The sequence below is a fragment of the Euleptes europaea genome, chromosome 13 (genome assembly GCF_029931775.1).
Source record: "Euleptes europaea isolate rEulEur1 chromosome 13, rEulEur1.hap1, whole genome shotgun sequence".
Lineage (NCBI taxonomy): Eukaryota > Metazoa > Chordata > Lepidosauria > Squamata > Sphaerodactylidae > Euleptes > Euleptes europaea.
In genome coordinates this window covers 61611354-61634071 of record NC_079324.1, presented here as the reverse complement: position 1 = coordinate 61634071, position 22718 = coordinate 61611354, and the positions used below count along the sequence as shown (strand labels likewise).

Sequence of the window (22718 nt, the reverse complement as noted above, 5' to 3'; positions counted from 1 at the left end):
TCATCATCATTAGCAAGAGATAACAGAACTATTGACTTTTTAAAAATGAAGCTGGCATATTAAGTGGTTTTGTTATTCTTTACTGTCCAACCTGTAACACTTTCTGTCCTTGGCCAAAAATTCTTCAGCTGAGAGGTACCAGCACTACATTAACTCAGTTTCAAGACACGCCTTCACACTTGCAAGCAAATTCCAGGCCCATGATTGGGATTCTTTTTGTAAATTAGAACTAAGCCAGTTTGGTTTTTTCTTGAAACAGGATGTCACATATATAGCTTTTATCAAATGTATTATTAGTACATGCACTGATTAACTAATTATACGTACTTTTTTCACCAGCGTGTACTGGAAATGGAAGCAAAGATGGACCAATTGCGGGCCTTGGTTGAAGCTGCTGATAGAGAAAAAGTAGAACTGCTTAACCAGTTGGAGGAGGAAAGAAGGTATGCTAAGCTGGGGTTGCTGGGAAGGACTGCAGAATGGCACGTGTTGGTCTTTCGGGGGGGGGGGAGAAATGTTTTTACTCATCAAGTGATGTTGAGCAAATCAGAAGTATTTGAGGAGTAAGAATAAGAACCGGGGTGGTTAGGTTCAAAACCCCTCTCTGCTGTTATGGCCCTGGGAATCTTACTCTGGTTTTCACTCTGCTTTACTTATCATGACCTCCCCCACCTTGGCATTTGTAGTTTTGTGTGGGCACTAATAAATCTATCTCATGCCCTCCTTAAAGCTTGTATTTCCCAGGATTCATTGAGCAGAGGGCATAGCTGGGAAGCCATATTAAGTCTCTCCTGTACCCTGATACTGTCTCAGTTCCTTGCCTTTGTAAAAAGGGGAATATCTGTAGAATCTACTTTGGGACGAACGCAAAGCTGGGAAATAATTTTGCACATTTAAAAACTGCTCTGTCAGTGTCTTAATGTTCAGAAAGTTTTAGCGGACAGTCCAGAAGTGGAGGATTTACATAGCAATTGAGCGTTTGGCACTGAAATTCCATTTTGGGGATGATTTTAACTCTGTCCCTGGTTGGCCTTGAGCTCAACCTTGAGTAGGTCGCTAAGCAACCTAACAGTACAGCTGCACTTGGCCAGTGCCTGTGAACTGAACTGGCATGACGCAGATCAAGAAATGCTCACTGTTTTGGTCGTCTAGTATTTCTCCTGCTTCCAAGTGAACTGTAACTTGTTACTAATAGCCTAGAAATGGTGGGGGGAACCCTGTGGAGTCAAACCACTGAGCAATGCAGACTTAAATGGAGCCCGTCTGGAAAACATAGCTTTTCTGCCCTTACAAGTGTCGTTGCTGTGATAGGTCTCGTTCAGAAGTTGTTTATCCTAAGATCCTTCTCCTTGGAAAATGTCCCAGCTTCTCTGTGACACTTACAGCAGCACACAGGATCCACATGTGCAGGCCAAGCTTTCCGGTTGTGGTCTGTTGGGTGGGGGAAGGAAAGAGTTCTGGGTGCTTGCAGGGCCCTGATTCTCTTGTTGGGGTATTAGCCCGCACTTGGTATACATCTCTCACTTTCTCCTTCCCTCCCACTTAATTCTCACAACAACCCTGCGAGTTAAGTTAGGTTGAAAAGAGTGACTGACCCTAAGATCACCAGTGGAGATAGATCACGACGGGTCTCCGTGTTAGTCTGTCACTAGCAGTAGAAAGGAGTAGGAGTCCAGTGGCACCTTAAAGACTTAACAAAATTTCTGACAAGGTATGAGCTTTTGTGAGCCATAGTGAGCTGTGGCTCACGAAAGCTCCTACCCTGCCAGAATTTTTGCTAGTCTTTAAGGTGCCACTGGATTCCTACTCTTTTCTACTGCAAGATCACCCTGTGAGCTTCATGGCTGAGTAGAGATTTAAACCTGGTTCTCCTGATGTCCTGGTCTGGCACTTTAAGCTACTAAGCCATGCTGGTGTGCCCCCTGTAGTCTCGGGATCCTCTCCTTAGGGGTCCAAACCCTCTCTTCCAGATGAGCAGTCTGGTGTCAAGCAGCTTGGCTAGGCAGGCCAAAAAGCTTGGCTAGGCAGGCTGAAGTCAAGTCAGGCAACAGATGTACCTAAGACCAGCAGTGTGGGGTAAGGCAGGGTTACTCAATGACAGGCTGAGAATAAAGGTAAAATGCTTTGGACTGAACAGCGGGGCCATATTAGCTCCCTAGTGAGTGTCACTCTTTGGGCTGGGAGGGTTATGGATTGTGAGAATGTCCCAGCAGAACTTTCCTGCAGTTTCCTCCTCTGAGCATTGGTGCAGGGAACAAGGAGCCAATGCACGTTCCACTAAATGGAGAGAGCCCGTAGGGTGCAGTGGACGGAGCGTTAGCCTGGGATCTTGGAGATCCTGGGACCTCACTCTGCCATGGAAGCTTGCTGGGGTAACCTTGGGCCAGTTACAGACTCTCTACCAGACCTACCACACAGGGTTGTTGTGAGGATAAAATGGAGAAGCGTTGTAAGCTGCTTTGGGTCCCTGTTGGGGAGAAAGGTGGGGTATAAATGAAGTAAGGAAATAAAATCCCCAATTCGAATCCTGCAATTTCTGGCATCTGGTACCTCTCTTAGCTAATCAAAGATGTGGCTTTGGTGCTGTTTTGCAGCTGGGCAGGCCCAACCCTCTTTATTGTTTTCCTTTTCACTCATAGGAAGGTTGAAGACCTCCAGTTCCGGGTAGAAGAAGAATCCATTACCAAAGGCGACTTAGAGGTAAAATACCGCCAACTCTGTTGGCTTTCTTGGTAATAGGCTGAAAGGCAAGTCATTCTAGCAGCTAATCCTAAATGAATAAAAATACAGGATTTAGACTGTGGTGACAGTTCAGCAATGTACCTAGCAAGAGCCAATGCTGGGGTCTCATTTTCTGGAATACTGTCCAATTCTCTGTGACACAGAATTGGAGACGTTTCTTCAGATTCTCTGTTCATGTCTTTTAGAAGTTCCTTAGTTCTCGTGTTTCTAATTCCTTTCTTTTTACTGTTCTACATAATGCTTTGCCAAAGCATTCCCAAAGTATTCATTAAAGCTGCCAACTAGAAATCCAATGCTGAAGTTATGAAACTTGCAGTGTATAGCTATATCCCTGCTGAAATTGATACGGAAGACATGTCAGGCTTGTTCTACTGCCGGTCAAGAACAGTCAAGCCCTGCCAATTAGCATAGATCATCATTTATACTAAACATAGTCCTTTTTCCCAAGAATGGATTATGTTTAAACCTTGGCTTAAGTGTCCTTTACTTATCAAATGCATATGCTGAGCATCATCTTGGTTTTTTTGCTAATGCCCCACTCATAAGAACATAAGAAAAACCATGCTGGATCAGACCCAGGCCCATCAAGTCCAGCAGTCTGTTCACACAGTGGCCAACCGGTGGCCTCTAGGAAGCCCAAAAACAAATGTCATTCTGGGCTCAGTTAGGCCTGTGTTGACTTGCGGGTTAGGATTAGGCGGTGAAACCCTGTGTGAACACTGCCAGTTTTGTAGATCTCTGGCTGTTATGAAATGTGTTTAACATGTTCTGGTTTACTCTAAAAACAGAATGTTTAGGTAAATGCTTTTATCCCAGTGTTGTGTGCAATATATTCATTTCCAAAATGAATTGCAAAAAAACTACAAATAATTTTAGGCTGGCCTGGAACCACTAGCCATTTGCGTTATCTGTTTCATGTTAATGTCATCTTTTAGTTCTGTTTTACTTTCGTATTCCATCCGTTTTATCTGGACACTTCATGGACCATTCGTTTACCTTTTCAGATTGTGTGTTTTTGTTTTATCAGTATAGAGGGGATTTTTTTTTAAGGGCTTAAGTTTGGTAATGGGTGGAATCGCATGAGTTTCCCAATCTTGCTGCCCTCACAGATGACATCACTGTTTTCCCCTCATCATAGCTCACAGCGTGATCCTGGGTGACCCAGGTGCTGTGGTTCAGCACGCATTTCGAGGAGAATTAGCAATTAGATTGACCGAAGGCACGTCAGCCTTAATACGTAAGGCCTGTATCAAGGACCTTTCATGCAACTGCTCATTTTATTTTCAGGTTTTTACTAAAAGATTGTCCAAGCCAGACCCTGTTCATCTTCGTGGCCTCTGTGCAGTCACACATGGGAACTGCGCATGCGCAGGCTAGCCGCATGTGAAGCCGTGTGTGCCTGCGCAAAGGACTGCTCAATGAACAACAGTTACAGGTAACCAACACTGTTTCCTCACATGTGTAGGCACACCACCCACATACATTTGCATTCAAATCAATTTGTCATGGTGCCACTTAATGCCACAGGGTGCCTAGATGAACATTATAAGCATGTGGACAAAAATCAGTGCTTAAGTCTCCTCCGTTCCTGACTGGCTTCCCACCAGAGGGGCCAAGTGACCAGCCAGCCCACCTCCTTCACTGTGATTCAGGGTGACACCAAAGGAGAAGGCTTCCCACAGTGCTCTGCAGAGCCTCCTAATTTCTGGCAGCTCTCAGGGAGCATGTTGTGAGGTCAGGGGGAGGGCGAACGACCAGCGTGGTGTAGTGGTTTGGAGTGGGGGACTCTGATCTGGAGAACCGGGTTTGATTCCCCACTCCTTCACATGAGCAACGGAGGCTAATCTGGTGAACTGGATTTGTTTCCCCACTCCTCCACATGAAGCCAGCTGGGTGAACTTGGGCTAGTCGCAGCTCTCTTAGAGCTCTCTCAGCCTCACCTACCTCACAGGGTGTCTGTTGTGGGGAGGGGAAGGGAAGGTGAGCCTGTTTGATTCTTCCTTAAGTGGTAAAGAAAGTCAGCATATAAAAACCAACACTTCTTCTTCTACTTCTGAAAAAAAGGTAACTGTGGAAAACCACACACAGGGCAGTGACAAGTTGGTATGCCCTGAATTGTTTGCCTCCTTCTTGGTTGTGTTTTGAGCTGTAGTGTTGAGCATTCAGATGAACTCTTCTTTGTTTTAATTTTTGCGGATAGCCAAAGAGGCAGATTTCTGAAGAACCCGAGAATGTAAGAGGACACCGAAATGTGTGGAGATGTTCCCTACCTTAACACGGATTAGTTACCAATGAAACATTTGCTGACAATTTACTTAAACCACTAATGACATAATCGGTTGCTGGGACGTTAACTTTCCTGTTTGTGCGCATGGAAGCTTTGAAGGCATTTGCAGCTTCTCAGTCTGAGAAATAGTATATGTGAGGAGGAGACCTTGCAAAGTTCCGTTAGGTCAAGAAAGATCCTGATGGGTAGCCATGTTAGTCTGTCACTAGCAATAGAAAAGAGCAAGAGTCCAGTACCACCTTAAAAACTAACCAGTCTTTAAGGTGCTACTGGACTCTTGCTCTTTTCTAGGTCAAGAAAGGCACTCTGAATTTTTTTAAATGGTGCTTTATACAGTCCAGTTTTTGTTCAGTATGCATAATTCCAAAGCTTTGCAATTTTTAACGCTATTAATCTTGGGGCAGTGAAATGTGGTTTGTTGAAAAGCACCAGAACTAAATTGCAGCTGGGAGCAAAATTCATCTTTGTGACCCAGGGGCTCCCCCTATTGTTCAGTGCCTGGCAGTTCAGGAGGCAGTTCCACTTCAATTAAAAGTATTAAAAGTATTTTACTACATTGTTTGACAAGACAAAGAGGCTATATGAGAGAAAGAGACATATAGCAGAAGGTAATCCTCCTTGGGTTTTGTGTCTAATTTTAGAGAGTAAGCAGAACAACTTTCATTTGTTAGAGAGAACCTTTTTACAGATGTTGGACTTTTACCAGTCTAGGTAAAAAAAAAGCACACACACACACTTTTCTGCCACTCCAGTATACAAAAGTCATTGGAATTTCAGCAGTCAATTTAGGTTCAAAAAGATTTCTAGGAAAAAACAGGCTACCTCCTTTTGTCCTGTACCCGGGCAAAATAGAATTCTGAATCCTGAAGCTTGGTTCCTTCTGTGCATTCTTGGATGTTATTTTTGCAGAGCCCTTGCCATGATCTGGGGCTTCTCTGTTCTTCCCAATCAGGCGCATGGTACATTGGAATGAAATCTGCATGTGACCTGTCTCCTTTTTTGTCTCCTGGACTCTCATTCACCTGTATCTTTATATGCTGGGCCTCCCTTTCTCCTTAACAAAAGTTGGCAGCATTCTCTAGACATAAAGATGTAGAACTTGAGAACCCAAACGAGCGAACGTAAATACTGGTGGAAACTGTTGGTAGTGAAGAGACACCTGTGGAGCAGAAGAGACCGTCTTAAATATATGGTAACAGCTTCATCTTGGCTTGTCACTTAAATGTTTTGCAAGTCTAGGGTAGGTAACTTAAGATTTTTCTTTCCTACAAATTCCCATCATAATTTGGAGAATACTGAGATACAAAGGGAAGCTGCTGCCAGTCTAGCTAATAGCAAAATGGTAATCCTGATATAAAAACTGGGGGAGGATTAGTTCTTGAAGCAGTCATTGGAGAAAACAGAAGTTCTGTACAACTCTTGCTTGGGTATGAAACTCTTTTCCATCCTAAATATGAATATTAATAACAGTTTTGAGATAGCTAGCTGAGAGAAACATAATACCATGTGAGCAAAAGAAAACCACTGAGAGACGGAGTCATTTCTTCCATTCCCGGTAGCTGGCAACTTGATTCTAACAAACCAGGTGGAGACAGGGGCTGGCTCTGTTTTTAGCTGAAGTTAGTGTTTATCATCAAAGATAGCAAATATCTGCATCTGTGTTTCCTAGGGCACTTTCAGGGTCTGCAAGTCTCTTTCATTTTCGTCGTGCAACTCTGGAAAAAAAGCAAGAACCAATCAAATACATCCTTGGGGGTCCCATTCATCCTGTTCCCCTTCTCTGTGTTGCACCCCTCCTAAAGAACTCTTTCCTAGTTGACTTGCCTCTAAGCCAGAGTTTCTCATTGTACAAGGAAATTCTCTTTCAGGAGATATTGGCAATCGTTTGTAATGATGGGAGTTCCTTCCTGATGGGTGTCAGCCCATCTTTGAGGTGTACTTTAAATAGACGGGGGCTAAGTCACACTTTCCATTCGGTATACTATAAATGGTTGTGTGAACTTGTTTTTCCCCACATCTTGGACAAATAGATTCTTATAATGAAATACATCTGTCTCTGTCAACTTCCTCTCGGCAGTTGCCATTTGGCTGAAGTGATTGATTGTCAGGCATCCTCAGATCAACTCTGCTTCTGAAAAGAGTGTGTAGTTGCTTGCAGGGAACAGAGATTTTGTGGAAGAGGTTTCTCTTGCTGCCACCCCTTCAGGAGAGGGCAAAACTCTGCCAGCCTGTTCAGGTTGCACCCAGTAACGAATTCTGGAGGTGTCTCCCTCAGAATGGGGTCTAGTCACAAAGCGAATAACTGCTAAACACTTTCATCATCTGTCTTCAATGCCAGTCTTTCTTGGCAGGCTCTGGGAGTGTTTCTTGCATTCCAGTCCTAAACACATTGTGAGGATGTTAATTCCATGTGATGTCATTGAGATTTTAAACTTCAGTGCTTGTGCCTATGAGTCAGCAGCAGGAGAGGCCTGGGCCAAACATGACCTCCCAAGGAATGTCTCCTGGCCCCACATTTGCCAGACCAAGAAAGTGGGTGCCTGCAACAGAATCAGTTGCCCCTGACTATATAGCAAGACGTCAGCAACCAGTTTTCCTGACACTTCGTGGGTGGGTATTGAGGAACTGGCCCACCGCCCCTTACTCATTTCTCTATATGGCTGTCCAGGAAATCTGATTGTGGTTTAGTGATCTAGAAACTGAGATACGTTCCAGAGCAACTGTTCTGACAGTTTAGAAAACTCGACGTACAATCATGGTTCAGAAGCATCACTGTGAAGCTGTGTTCAGTGTGCTTGTGCCTCTGAATGTGACAAACTGTCCAAATCCTCTTATGCGATGTCCTTGCCCAAAGAAATCTTCAACCGTCTGTGTGTGGGGTGTTTCCCTCCCCATGTTCTTCTCTTCATTTGAACAATTTCTAGCAGACAGTATGGAGCGTCCTGTGAACGTCCACTAAGATGTCGTTGAGAAACCCCAGATAAACTTTTTACTAGGTGACAGTGATGTTTTCAGTATCTGTTTTTCCTGTTTTGGTGGCATAGCAGTTTTCCTCTTGATTTAATAACTGAAACGGGTAACCACAACCAGTGAAAGAGAACGAAAAGCCTGAAAACAGGCAGACCGAGTGAGCTGGCCTGCTCCTGCTGCCACAGGCCTCTTTTTGAAAATCCAGCCACGATAAACCACCAGGAGTCTGATACTTGCAAGGGCTCAGTATTTGCTACAAGGAGGTCGAAGGACAGAATAGCATCTTACGAAGCACTAACTATTCTAATTTGTGCTGATAATTGTCAATAACTTTTTGCTGCATGTCTACCTGGTCACTGTTTTTTTGTGTGTGTTTTTGGTCCACGCTCCCTTGTCCGTGTCATTCTTCTCTCAGTTTATCAGCCATGTATTCCGCTTCCAAGTCCGTCTCTCTCATCCGCAGCATCCCCTCTGTTGGTTTTCTTTTTTTGTGTTTTACCATTATGCATCTTTGCTGCTCATCGCTGGGAGAAGACGCCTGGCGGCCCAGCCTGCATGGAGCTCTTTTTTCCTCTTGTGCTGGCATGTGATGGTGGCACTGTTGTGTTCTCTTCCTTTCCCTTTTTACTAACAGACGCAGACCAAACTGGAGCATGCCCGCATTAAGGAGCTTGAACAGAGCCTGCTCTTTGAAAAGACCAAAGCTGACAAACTCCAGAGGGAGTTAGAAGACACTAGGGTAATGGATTTTGCTGTTTAAATGAACAAGACCTGTATTTTCGGGATGGGGACGGTTCCTGATGCTGGAGTGGTCTGGGGAAAGAGAACCGGTGGTCCTGTCTTCTGCCGCCATTACACCGCTAAAGAGAAGTACAGTGATATCGGGCCCAGTTAAACCGCTCATTAATTTTAACCTTTTGACTTTAAAATAGTTCTTTTTGTCTACAGCAGAGTCCAGGTAAGGTACTTGGGGTAGGAAAATAGGGTAGCGAATAATCTACAACTCATTTGAAGAAACCAGGGACACCCCAATTCCATATGCCTGCATTCATTGGACTATTAAGGGCTTTTCCTTGTTTATTTATTGCTTTTCAACTGATTCTAAAATAATGGCGTGTTGAAGACAAGTGTTGGTGTTCCAGTTCAGGTTGGTAGCGGTTCTTCTGTCAGTCATCCACATTCTAAGGAAAGATTTCAGTAATGATTGGGTAGTTCAAGTACTTTTATGACTACTTGTTATTGAGGTTTTCACAAGGCTTCTCCAGGGCTCACATTAATAGAGCACATTCATCTTGCTCTCCTTTCATTAAGCACTGATGAACAGTTTGCCAGGGGCTGCTCCTCTTGGCCTTGTTCAATAGCAGAACACGACTGCAGCGACCTAAATCCTGACAGGTTTCTAGCAAACCTGTCCACAAACAAATACACCTTTCACTTGATGTCAGTGTATATAGAGCAGCCGTTGGGTCCGCATTGCTTTCCCTACATCTAGATAATTTCAGGCTTTCCAGAGTATGAAAAAAAATTCTTTTCCCCAGGCAGTCACCTCAGCAGTCCTCTTTTGCACTCTTTTTTAGACACAATATAACTTTTTGTAATATTTTGCTTTGGAACAGAACGGTTTAATTTTGAGTCAGCGCCTACTGATCCAATGCCCAGGCCCTAGAATAAGAAATGTCAAAGTCTTGACCCCTCTTCTGAAGTGTAGGTGATCCAGTCAACTTTATTTTGCAATATGTAATTCTTTGGATTAACATTGATCTTTTTCCTTCCAAATGAAGAGTGCGGAAGAGAAACAGTGCAGAAGGGTAAGGAGAGGGAGCACATGTAAGGATGAGGTTTAGATAGTGGTTTAGTTTACAGGGACTCAAAATATCTTTTTTTTTTGTCTGTTAACCTAGAGTTTTATGAGGAAGAGAATTAGCTAACTAATTCTGGGATTTTTGTAGCAGTATGTCAGAAGCTAAGCAGGGTCAGCCCTGGTTAGTATTTGGATGGGAGACCACCAAGGAAGTCCAGGGTTGCTATACAGAGGAAGGCACTGGCAAGTGACCTCTGTTAGTCTCTTGCCTTGAAAACCCCATAAGGGGTCGCCATAAGTTGGCTGCGACTTGACAGCACTTTACACACACACATTCTCAGGAACAGTATATGGCGTCCTGGCTCTGACAAAATTATTTTCTATGAATCTTTCCTGATGAGGACAAGGGGAAGAGATGCACTGCTGTGGATTTAAAGAAATGAGCTTGACATGGAGTGAAGTTCTCAGGTCTCAGTTGTGATCTCAAAGCCAGGAGCCAACTTCCAGTGTGGAATTTGGGGAGGGGCCGTGGCTCAGTGGTAGAGCATCTATTTGGCATGCAGAAGGTCCCAGGTTCAATCCTCGGCATCTCCAGTTAAAGGAACTAGGCAAATAGGTGATATGAAAGACCTCTGCCTGAGACCCTGGAGAACCACTGCCAGTCTGAGTAGACAATACTGACTTTGATGGACCCAAGGGTCTGTTTCAGTATAAAGCAGCTTCATGTGTTCAATTAGAATGAAGCATCTGCACAGCTGTTAGCTTCCCCCCCCCCATGGAGGTAACCTTCCTAATGACTTTTATGTACTGACATTGAGTAAATGGTTTACTTAACATCTGGGTTCTCCTCAATACATAGTTACAAGTTATTCTCTGGAGCATATTAGGTTCTGCTTGGATAGAGAGGTGGCCTTCTGGTAACATTTTTCATTTATTCAAGCTATTGTTCACAAATCAACTCTGGTCTAGATCTTAGAACCATAGAAAATTGCAGAAATGCCTCTACGTTTTATGGCATATTGGTTCATGCAGCTCCTATATTGGGTTGAATTAAAAGCTCCATCAATGTAAGGGTTTCACAGATCTCCTCTAAGAAGCCCACTGTGCACCTGAAATTTTTGTTTGGTGTTCACCTGAGAATGTTTTACATGTTTACCTAAAATTGTAGAGGAAAATGGCAATTTCTGGAAGGCAAAGGGCACCCCAGGAACTTATGAGGGGTCTGGTCTGCCTCCAGGCCCAATCAACAAAACCTGTCTTTGGTTTGAAAACGTTGAGTCTATATATGCTGTGAAATATAAAAGATTGTACTCCAAAGATGAAGTCTGTAAAAAAATAGCTATCTTTAGCTGTTCCCAGTTGTTAGCGTTCACTTTAAAAAACAGTGGTTCTTAGAGGTGTTCTGCCAGGGGTGGGGAACCTTTTTTCTGCCAAGGGCCATTTGGGTATTTATAACATCATTCGCGGGCCATACAAAATTATCAACTTAAAAATTAGCCTGCTATATTTGGTCAAACATTTAGCCAAGGGGCACGACCGGAGACGGCTCCAAGTGCCTGCCACATAGAGCGGCTCGCTTTTGAGCTTTGCCGTCCCCAGCTGGGCCCAAGAAATTCAGGCAGGGAAGCATCTTTCTGAGCTAGAGATCTGCCAGGACCCATAAAGGGCCAGACCAAATGATTACGTGGGCCTTATACGGCCCCCGGGCCTGACGTTCCCCACCCCTGTGCTAAACTCTTGACAACACAGGCAAGCTGCAGTTTTAAGCTTATTGCTTAACCACCTGTCCGTCTTCTCACTAACTTTAGCCAAATAACTTCTCTTCAGCTAGAGCTACAACTTATTTGATAAACATGTAAGGATTGTTGCTTTGTTTAAAAACAAGCAAATACTTCTTTTTAATTAAATGAAGGTTATTGCGTTGTTCCAGATGCTTATTCAGTCACTTTTAATCTAGCCGTTAGTGTGTTCCATTAGCAGTCTCAGTAAAACTTGAGCCCTAGATTTCCAGAAGCCTGCTGATGAAGTACTAGAAAACTTATATTGCTGCATCTGAAATGGTGTCCAACCTATCCTTCCAAGTTTTTAAAGTGCAATATGTTATTATAGTGATATTTCCCTCTCTTTTTTAAATGCTGTTGATCATAGGTGGCCACTGTATCTGAAAAATCTCGGATCATGGAACTGGAAAGAGACCTGGTGCTGAGAGCGCAAGAAGTAATGGAACTGCGGGCCAAATTAGAGTCCTGTAAGCCCGTCAGTAACGTGGACACATCTCTCTCCCTGTTGCAAGAAATCAGCGCTCTGCAAGAAAAGATGGCATTGCTAAGCAAGGAACATGAAGGTGAGATGAAGTCTCTGAAAGAGAAGCTAGAGATCAGTGAAGAATCTTATCGGAAGGAAATCAAAACCTTGCTGGCATCAAATGAGAAAATGGCGAAGGAGAGCGAGTCACTGAGAGCAAAGTTGGATACTGCCCACAAGGAGAACTTGGAGGTGATCGATCAGTGGAAAGCCAAGCTACAGTCTGTGATGGCTTCCCACCAGCAAGCCATGGAAGAGCTGAAGACCTCTTTCAGCAAGGGGGCGGGGGCTCAGATGGCTGAATTTGCTGAGCTCAAGACCCAGATTGAGAAGATGAGAGCGGAGCACCAGAACGAAATGTCAAGCCTGAAACTGAAACAAGAAGACGAGAGGTCGCATCACCAGAAGGAGATGGAAGCTCTGAAACTGAAGCTGCTGGAAGCCGCCGAGGAGAAGGAGAGGAGCTTGGAGACCCTGAAGACCAAACTGGAAAGTGCCGAAGATCAACATCTGGTGGAAATAGAAGACACGCTGAACAAGCTGCAGGAAGCCGAAATAAAGGTAAAGGAGCTGGAGGGTTTCCAGGCCAAGTGCAATGAACAAGCCCGGGCTATGGATGAATTCAAAGCAAAGGTGAAAGCTGTGGAAGCAGAGCTCTCGGAACTGGATGCCCTTCGGAAGGCTGGTTCAGAAGGTAAACTGGAGCTGGAGAAACTTAGCCGGGAGCTCAAGGCAGCTGAGAAAAAGATTCAGAATTTAGAGAATGAACGGAATAATGAAAGTAGCCAGGTTTGTAATGACATTCATCCATTAATTTGCTTTTTCATTTTTTTATTAACTTTAATTTGATATTCTGTTGAGGCACTTTATTCCTACCAGAGAAGGCATTATGAAATAGTATGACTGCATCATTTGATGAGATTTTTACAAGCATACATGCGAAATATGAATCATATACCCAGAGTATCTGGGAACCTATGTAGGTTTGTGCACTGACTGTATAAGACGAGTCCTACTGGATCAGAGCAGAGGTCCATCTAGTCCAGCATCCTGTCTCTCACAGTGGCCAACCAGTTGTCCTGGAAGGCCAACTACAGGGTGTAGAGACCAAGGCCTTCCCCTGATGTTGCCTCCTGGCATTGGTACTCAGAGGTTTACTGCCTCTAAATGTGGAGGTTCCCTTTAATCTCCGTGGCTAGTAGCCACTGATAGAACCTCCCCCCCCCCCCCCCGCCCGCAATGAATCTGTCTGATCCTCTTTTAAAGCCATCTATGCTTATGGCTACAAGATTCTCAATCTGGGGCACAGGGACTGCTGCACTCACTTGGCTGCTGGGATTCTACCCAAGATGAGATAAGGAGTGGCTCTCTGGCTTGCTCCGTCTTCCCCATCTTTCCTCCGGAGGAGAAGGTAACAAGTGCATTTATTTGAGCACAAAAAGACCACCACCACCACCCCGCCCAGCGCATGGGTACTAGATTTTTGTATGCCTCTCTTGAAGTTACTTCCTGAGACTGACAGTTTTTAAACTCCTTGGTATTGGAGATCTTCCCAAACTGAACCTGATCTAAATTTTTATCATTCAGAGATTATTCCTGATCTGTGCAATTTAACACAGTTTCAGTTTTGGATGCCGTAGGGCCTGCTACGTGGTAAGCAAAGCATTTGTGCGATCCAAGGAATGATCAGTGCGTATCCTAACCTCTGAAAGGGAGTTCGGTTGAATTCCATGGGGCTTGCTTCTTAGTAAGAGTGAGGATTGCAGACTAAAGCGAAGGACTTCCCTGCTTTAGCAATCCTGAATATATTCCTAAAGCACCAATAATGCTATGAACAAAACTTTCAGAGATTTCTTTAACATACCATTTCCTTTCAGTTTATGGATGTTTTGTTTATTTTCATCGCATATTTTCACATCTTATTTTACTTTTTTTTAATTTGCCAGTTAAAAGACCATTGTTTTGTTCCTTTTGTAACTTTATTTTTACACCACCTGGTCATCCTTGTTAGGCTGTTAATCTGATCAAGGAACTGGAAGGGAAAGAACAAAAGCTTCTTGAGCTTGAAAATAACTTGGGTACAGTAAATCAACTTAAAGACTCTTTGGAAAAGGAACTTCTGGACCTGGTAAGTGATAATTGGCAATGGCCTGCACACTCTCGATGTTGCTCTGTGGGCTTTTAGAGGGAAAATTATTGGCGGTTTCAGATGCAGCCATTCTTGCATCAGCAAGGTGGAGTCCATTAAATCAGACCAGTAGCTCAGTGCTGACTTTTTATATTGGAATGTTGTCCCCAATGCAAGTGTCGCACATTGGATTAGTCCCTTTTGCCCCTCAATCATTTTTTTTCTGCAGTAATTACTGCCTTTGTTATCTATGCAGTGAATGTGATCTGAATATTCCCTCCTGTTTTGTTGCAGGGATTTGGTGTTTTCTGAGCATTCCAAAAACATCCTGTCCTGAGAATTCATAGAATGGACTGATCAGAACTGCTGAAATAGGCAGCTATTTTTAAAATAGCCATTAAACATTGACATAATTGACTAAAATTATTTTTTACGAAGTTGCACAGCCTTATTCTGTTGACAGTACAGGCTTTAAATACACCCAGTTACCTTGGATACCAAGGGCTCATAGTATTAAGGCATTTTCAGTAGTTTGTATACGGCGTAGCTCAGATGTAACAGATTTGGAAACACTAAGAGGACTGGCCTTAATCAGCAATGGAGAGGGGTTCTGCAGCTGTATCATTCTCTCCTGACCTGCATTAACATCTCTTAATCTGCCTACGTGCCGAAAAAGCACTGCTGAGAGAGCACCAGCCAAAGTTTTGGGTTTGTTTTGATTTTTAAAGACTGAATCCAGGCATGGTTAGAAGTGGGGACACTTTACTGGGGCCCAGGACTCCAGAGATACCTGATCTTGGCTGTAAACCCATATGTTATATTTATGGTGATACAGAAATAACATAAATGGCTTCCTTTCATCACTCATGAGACAAGATTAGGGTGGGGGAGCTCCGTGTTGAAAATTTGTATGGGCCCCTGAGAAATCATGCTTAAGATGAGAGGATCTATGTTGGCTTTGAGACCAACAACTCCGGTCTCACTTAACACAGAGATTTTCATCACTGTTGGAATGAAGTTATTTGAAAACCTTTTCAACAAGGGCAGAGGTGTTTTTTTTAATGTGCTTCCAAATCCTTAACAAGCCTAGTCAGAAATTTTCTCCAGTGGTCTACAGTTAGTCTACAGCATTAATTTTCAGACCATCACTGGGATGCACGTGCGATGAGTCAAAAAAGGAGTTGTCTCTTTTTACCTGGCTGAAGCTGGAGAGCTCTTTTAAGCTGTATTGAGTCAGCTGAATCTGAAAAACTATCAGTGCTAATTTCAGTGATAGATACGACCCTATGCCTAATGGTTCAACATGCCTGCTTTTCTTCTGTTCTCCTAGAAAGGAAAATTTACTAAGGCTGCAGATGAAGCAGAAAGTGTGCAAAAATCTATGCAAGGTAGGTTTCCTTAATCACTTTTCATGTCAGAGGAAGAGTTTTTTGCAAAAAAAAATTGCAGTGTTCATAGGTTTCTGTATATGTCTGGCAAGAAGGGATCGGGTGGTGAAGGGAACAGCACAGAAGACCTTCCTTTAAATTCTTACTAGATACAAAGAACCTTCTTTTAAAGACCTTTACGGTCAGGGACCCTCTTACCTATGGGACCACCTCTCCAGTTATAACTCCCCACGCCCACTTCGGTCATCCTTTTGGGGCCTCTTTCAGGTGCCCGGCCCCAGGATGGTTCAGTTAGCTGTTACCAGGGGAAGGGCTTTCTCAGTTATGGCCCCTACCCTGTGCACTGTCTGATGACACCCGTGCCCTGTGGGTGTCATCAGGCCAAATTGTTCAGGTTGGCTTTTGGAGGTTAACCAGATGTTCTGGGCTGGTTTGATAGCGGTGTGGTGCCGAGTCATGTATCTTAATATTTTATGTATGTTATTTTATATAATATTTTATATTTATCTTTATTGGTTTTTAACTTAATTGTTATAATGTTGTTTAAATGTTGTAAGTCGCTGCGAGACCCTCTGAGTGAGCAGTACTAAAAAAAATCTAATCAATAAATAAATCTGTGTGTGTGTGTGTGTGTTAAGTGCCGTCAAGTCGCTTCCAACTCATGGTGACCCTAAATAAATCTTTAGGAAAGTGGAAATGACCTCTAACTTTGCCATTTTATTCCTTTAGAAACTGTTGAAAAACTAAACCAAAAAGAACAGCAATTTGCACTCATGTCATCCGACCTAGATCAACTAAGAGCTGCCTTGACAAGTAAGGGAGTGACTAGGTTGTAGTATTATCTTGTGTATTTTTTGTCATATAGCATTACAGAAGAATGCATTCCTGTATTTGTGGGCATTACTGAATTTGTGAGTTATTCGTCGAAAACCAGAATTTGTTGCATGTGAAATCCAGCTAGAATTAATTGTGGCTTTTGAAAATGACAGTCAAGCCCAGAGTCTTTGATATGTATAACCCCCACCCCCCACCCCTGATCAAGTTCCACTGCTTACGTAGACATCCCCACTTTCTCTGCTCACTCAACCCTGGGGCAGAACATAAGGTTCTGTTTTGGGGGAAGAAGATATCCACTGTGGGTTAACGTCCCTCATCCACTCCTAGAGGGGGGAGGGGTACGTCAGCCGCCTTTTCCTGTGGTAGGAGGAGCTTCAACCAGGCTTGCTGCTGCCGCTACCCAAAAAAAGCCAGGTTTGCAGTTTTTCTGAGGTAATCTTGTGTGCAGCTTTTTGAGCTCCACAGCTGCACACCACAGGGAAGCTTTTCTGCCTCCTTGAGTTCTGCTCCTGATCTTGCACCTTCCTTTACACCATAACCTTCCATTCCAAATTTGAATCCCCACAGTAGGAAGACTGGGAAAGTAAACTAGCAGGGTATGCAGTAAGGGCAAAATTAATGAATTATGTGAATAATATAGACCAAATAAAGAATTTCTTGTCCAATGCAAAACATATAGTATTCTTACAAACTGGGGAGCAGAGGAGGAAGTAGCTGAATTGAAATATGTCGGGTATTATTGTCAGTTTCTTTGTTATATTGTACCAAAAGGTGTTTAAGAGGAAAACATTTAAATAAATAGCGGGTATATGGATTTATATATGGACTTATTTTCTAGCATTTGGAAATAATTTTTTTAAATCTATGTTTAGATATAACTTTTATCAACATTCAAGGTTCATTATTTTATCACCAATTATTATCTAATATGTTCTAACGTTATTGTTACTATCATTTATCGTTGATTATATTATATGTATATTTTTTCTTATCCTTTTTTCCTTTGACAAAATTGGATTGTGTTATTTTCTGTTGTTTCTTTTATTAATTAAAATACAATTTTATAAAATAAATTTTTGATATTGATTAGAAGACTTACCATTTTCTTCCTTTTTAATGTTTGTGTTACTGATGTTTTTTCTCTCCTGTGGTTTTCAGGATATGTGGTATTTTCTTTTGAATGTACTGTTTATTTTCTTCAGTGGCCTGTTCTTTCTTTCTTGTTAAGCCATGGACAGGAAACTGAAAGAGAGGGAAGACAAAGAACAGCAGCTGATTGAGGCCAAAGCCAAACTTGAAAATGATATTACAGAAATAATGAAATCCTCGGGCGATAGTTCTTCTCAGCTGATGAAGATGAATGATGAGCTGCGGTTAAAAGAAAAGTAATCCCTCTCCCATGTGGAGTATCTCCTTGGCATTTTCAGCTACTCTAGCTCTCGCTGAGAGCTGGCGTAGTGTAGTGGTTAAGAGTGGTGGTTTGGAGCAGTGGACTGTAATCTGGAGAACCAGGTTGGATTCCCCGCTCCTCCACATAAACGGCGGAGGCTAATCTGGTGAACTGGATTTGTTTCCCCACTCCTACACATAAGGCCAGCTGGGTGAATTTGGGCTAGTTACAGTTCTCACAGCCCCACCTACCTCACAAGGTGTCTGTTGTGGGGAGGGGAAGAGAAGGTGATTGTAAGCCGGTTTGATTCTTCCTTAAGTGGTAGAGAAAGTCAGCATATAAAAACCAACTCTTCTCCTCCTCTTTCAAAAGTCATGATTGGTGCTCTTCCTGATTATTTCTTCTTTTAAACTATTTCATATAGTTTTTGGAAAAACTAGCTCATAAATATTTCTTGCCTATATAATATATTGTAGACTTCACCCAAAGAATTGTAGACTCTGTTGGCAACGTTTGTCATTTTGATTAGGGCTCAGGAGTCGGGGGAAAAGCATCCCAGAAGACCGCTAAAGGAGTAACATTAAAGGTAGACTTTCAGGGTTACAGCCATGCATTTTTTTGGTGTTGATTTTAGACAGCAAGAGGAATTGCAGCTTCAGCTCACCAATGCGAACGAAAGGGCTGCTCAGCTGCAGGAGAACATGGAGCAAGCATCACGTCAAGCTGAAGAGAGACAACAAGACGCACAGAAAAACCATCAGGCCGAGCTGAAAAAGTTGCTAGACAAGTTAAGCAGCCTGGTAAGAACAACTGCGGGAAGGCTGGTTGTTTGCTTAGGGAGAAAATGACCCAGGATAGCTTGGATTTTTTTTTTAGAGGATCATAATTACACATATTATGAACATGAAAAATGAAGTTAATGTGAAATTGTTTTGGCTGCAACGAGAAGAGCAGGAATTAAAATCTCCTTCAGAATAAAAAAGGAATGCTGTTGCCTTTGCATAATCAGGATATAATAAACAAAGCAGAGAAGTAGAACACCTATAAAACAAAGAAGGTAAATATTTAAGGTGCGGTTGCAGACAGATGCCAAACTTTTGCTGAGCAGGTTACACAGTAGGATTTTGTCCAATGAGGAGAGCATTTCCACATTTTTATGTGACATGTAGAAAGTGCTGTGTGAAGCCACCATTCTAATTCTGCATGCAGCTGATTACAGAACAGAAATGACCCAGTGGCAAAAAGTGTGGTAGTGTGGAAGCAACCGCTGAGAATATTTCAGAGGGCGATGCTCTTGCTTCTCATACAATTTTTCACCACACGCAGTGCTGTGTATATGTTTGTAATATACAAGTTTTGAGTCTGATTATCCTTTGTGTAACTGAGGTATGTACAATGTGAAATTCCAGCTGAAAAGTATTATTTTTATCTCTGAATCTGAAGGCCCATCTCTTAGAAATACCAGCCTTGCTTCAAGAACCTGCTCTCACCGTTTGTACCTTTTTATGAACTGCAAGGTTTTAAAAAGTCCTGCTTGTGTTAATACCAAATTTAGCGCAGTTTTACTCGTTGAGTTCTGTGATGCAAGAAACATTAGTGCATCTCAAGGTTCCTCAACATTGTGCCCGTGGGCACCATGGTGTCTGCTGACATCGTTCCTGGTGCTCGCCGAGTTTTTTCAGAGTGTTTGGAGCCAGACGGGGCTCCAGCCAAGCAGGGCTTCTGATTAGCCTTTGTAGATCTGATTGGCTGTGCAGATTAAAATAATGTTGCTTCAGTGGCAGCTGCCACTACAGCGTTGGTGTTATTCTATCACTCATGTATTTTTTAATTACCCCTCCCCTATTTATTTAATTACCCCTGCACTTGGCTTTCCTCTGTGTGTGTGTGTGTGGATCTGCCTCCCATGGCAGCCATTTTATGGCTGTGCCCACCACCCTGGGTCAGAGTTGAAAAGATGCCCGCAGGCCTACGTATAATTGTGGAGTACTGTGACTGCCTGTGTAGGACATGAGCAGGGCCCTTTTCTCCAGCAATGTACAATCTAGCCTCCGTATATTCTCGCAGGAGAAGAAAATCGCAGCTAGCCAATATCAGTATAAGGACTTGCAAGCAACGCATGAAAAAACACAGTCTGAGATGGCTGCCCAGCACAATGCAACCATCAAAGATCTTAAACAACATCTTCAGGAAACAGATCAGAGTTTGGCAAAGTCACAAAAAACAAACAACGATTTGAAAAAACAGGTGGACGAGTTGAAAAAGGAAGCAGAGCATGCAAAGGTGCGTGACTGTCCAAAACAGGTAGCTCGTTTATCCCGTAACCAACTGCATTCAACTAATGAAAATTTATGGTTGAGGTCCATTGGGCTGGTATGGGAAAGGCATAGATGTCTGTGACTGATATGTGGGGAACTGGTGTGGCTGGTACCCTGTCAGATTGACTTTTGACTTCTTAAACCCGAAAGAACAAGCATCCAGAATTATGTAGCAATCTACCACTGGGCCCCTGAGTCCCACAGAGCATAACAATTATGTAGTCTGTATCTACAAAGGATCAGGAAAAGAGGAAGACCCAACAAGAGATGGATTGACTCAATAAAGGAAGCCACAGCCTTCAATTTGCAACATCTGAGCAAGGCTGTCAAAGATAGGACATTTTGGAGGACTTTCATTCATAGTGTCGCCATGAGTTGGAAGCAACTTGACGGCACTTAACACACACACACATCTACAAAGGATACATGCACACATACTAATGTATTTAAAGGACATGTATCAGTGGTTAGTTTCACACTACTGCTTTCTGCTTTGGGATCAAAAGATACAAGAAGCGGGGGCGTTTTACAGCAACAAGAAAGTTCAGGCAGTGAAAGACGTGATAGGACTGAATCCTATTACTTCTTTCCACTACATATTCCTTTAGTGGAAAAAAAAAATCTCAGCGGAAGGAAACTGAAGGGTCCATTTTAAAGGAAGGAATTCCTATGACCCGATCCCCTAGGACAGGGGTCGGCAAACTCATTAGTCAAAAGAGCCAAATATCAACAGTACAATGATTGAGATTTCTTTTGAGAGCCAAATTTCTTAAACTTGAACTATATAGGTAGGTACACTGTTTATTAACTTAATAAACTTTAATTACAGTTTTAAGTCTTAATTAAACTATAGATACACTGAATAAAACTTGATATCATACTTAATAGTGATCTTATTTATTGATAAAAATTAAATTCTAAGTCCCTGCCATTTCCCCCTCCCCGTCCGGAGTCCTCGTCTGGAGGCCTGGTCTACAGCCATAAAAGCCTATTGGTAGACCTGGCCTCCGGCTGAGTCCCATTGGGAGGCCAGGTCTACCCATTGGCTTTCTTGGCAGTAGACCTGGCCTCTGGAGGCCCATAGAAGCCAATTGGTAGACCTGGCCTCTGAAGGGGGACTTTTTTCCCCTCCTTGGAGTCCAGGTGTACTGCCAAGAAAGCCAGTGGGTAGACATGGCCTCCCAATGGGTCTCAGCCGGAGGCCAGGTCTACCAAAGGAAGCCCACCCCACCCAAAAGCTGATAGGCGGGGGGGGGGGCAGGAAACGCCAAGCAGCCAGCCCAGCAATCGCTCGGCTAGAGGGGAGGGGAGGCTTTAGCCTCCCAACCATTGAGGGAAAGGGAAAGGGGGACCCGGCCATTCTCCACAGTGTGGGGGGGGGGAGACAGCGCACCAGCTCGCCCGCTCTCTCTCTCTCTCTCAGGTGCGCCGGCTCCGCAGCCCGGCTGCCAGAATGAGCAGGCGCAAGAGCAGGGGCTCCGAACCAAGTTCGGAGAGCCACACTCAACGGGCCAAAGAGCCGCATGCGGCTCTGGAGCCACAGTTTTGAGACCCCTGCCCTAGGATGCTCAATGCTAATTTTAAAAATGTAAAGAGAATAAGTGCTTTTCAGAAACAGGTTGGAGAGCAATTAGCCCTCCCTCCCCATCTTGGAAATCCTTTCCAGCTGTACAATTTCCCATTCTGCCACTCTATAGCTACCTGGCGTATAAAACCCTATTTATTTCTTCAGTTGTTTAAACTTCCCTTTTCCCCATTTTTAAGTGGCAAAGCAAGCTTAGAGGTGGTGGATGTTGTTGCTTAATTTCCTGCACCCTTGTCCTGCAATGTCCTTAGCTCAACTTGAATAGCTTCCATTTATTTGTTTATTGCATTTCCTTCACATTGTTCCTTCCGTTTTCTCCCATCCATTTCCTATGTAGTTTGAGCTTTGCATTTTGTCCCTCTGCAGCGGAATATTTGATGTTTACATTGACACACAGGCAAAAAGGCTGTGGGCTGATACCCAAGTTCAGAGTGATCCAAATTTTGCTATTGTAACAAGATACAGATAAAATGCTCTCTATAAAGATTAACAGCTTGAAAGACCTGTAAGTCAGCATAGACAGAAGGATGGATTTTCCACCAGGCACCATTTTGGGTTACAACCCTCATTGCCTTGTAGTGTTTCACTTTAGGGATATTTTTGGAGGATTTTTGCATTTCTGAAGCAAGTCTTTTAACTTGGAATGCTGTATGTTAAATACCTATAAAACCTGCCTATACCTTTTGTAGTAGGGAATTCATGTGTGCGCTGTCTACAGAAAGCCCTGTTGACCAGGTACATTAGGGGAAAATTCAGGACCCATAAATTTAGACTATATTTCAGCCATCTTGGAAACTGGAAGGGGAAAATTAAGAAGGCATCCATGGGGAATCTTAGCTGTTTGTAATCTGGAGCTTGTAGTATTTCAATAAGTGTTTCCTACTGCAGCTCATTCATTGGGGTAGGGCTGTGGTTCAGTGGTAGAGCATCTGTTTGGTATGCAGAAGGCCCCAGGTTCAATCCCCGGC

At 43.3% G+C, this 22718-nt stretch overlaps 1 protein-coding gene across 1 annotated transcript in view; it reads left to right on the top strand.

The window, feature by feature from the left end:
- The window catches only part of CLIP1 (CAP-Gly domain containing linker protein 1), a 73889-nt gene that overhangs the window by 17055 nt on the left and 34116 nt on the right, over window positions 1–22718 (top strand). Inside the window, exons 6-16 of the mRNA XM_056859767.1 lie at window positions 340–443; window positions 2640–2700; window positions 4943–4975; window positions 8634–8738; window positions 11949–12893; window positions 14116–14232; window positions 15563–15620; window positions 16350–16433; window positions 17686–17842; window positions 18482–18647; window positions 19915–20130. Of these exons, the coding sequence (XP_056715745.1) occupies window positions 340–443; window positions 2640–2700; window positions 4943–4975; window positions 8634–8738; window positions 11949–12893; window positions 14116–14232; window positions 15563–15620; window positions 16350–16433; window positions 17686–17842; window positions 18482–18647; window positions 19915–20130 (2046 nt within the window). The remainder of the gene's footprint in view (window positions 1–339; window positions 444–2639; window positions 2701–4942; window positions 4976–8633; window positions 8739–11948; window positions 12894–14115; window positions 14233–15562; window positions 15621–16349; window positions 16434–17685; window positions 17843–18481; window positions 18648–19914; window positions 20131–22718) is intronic.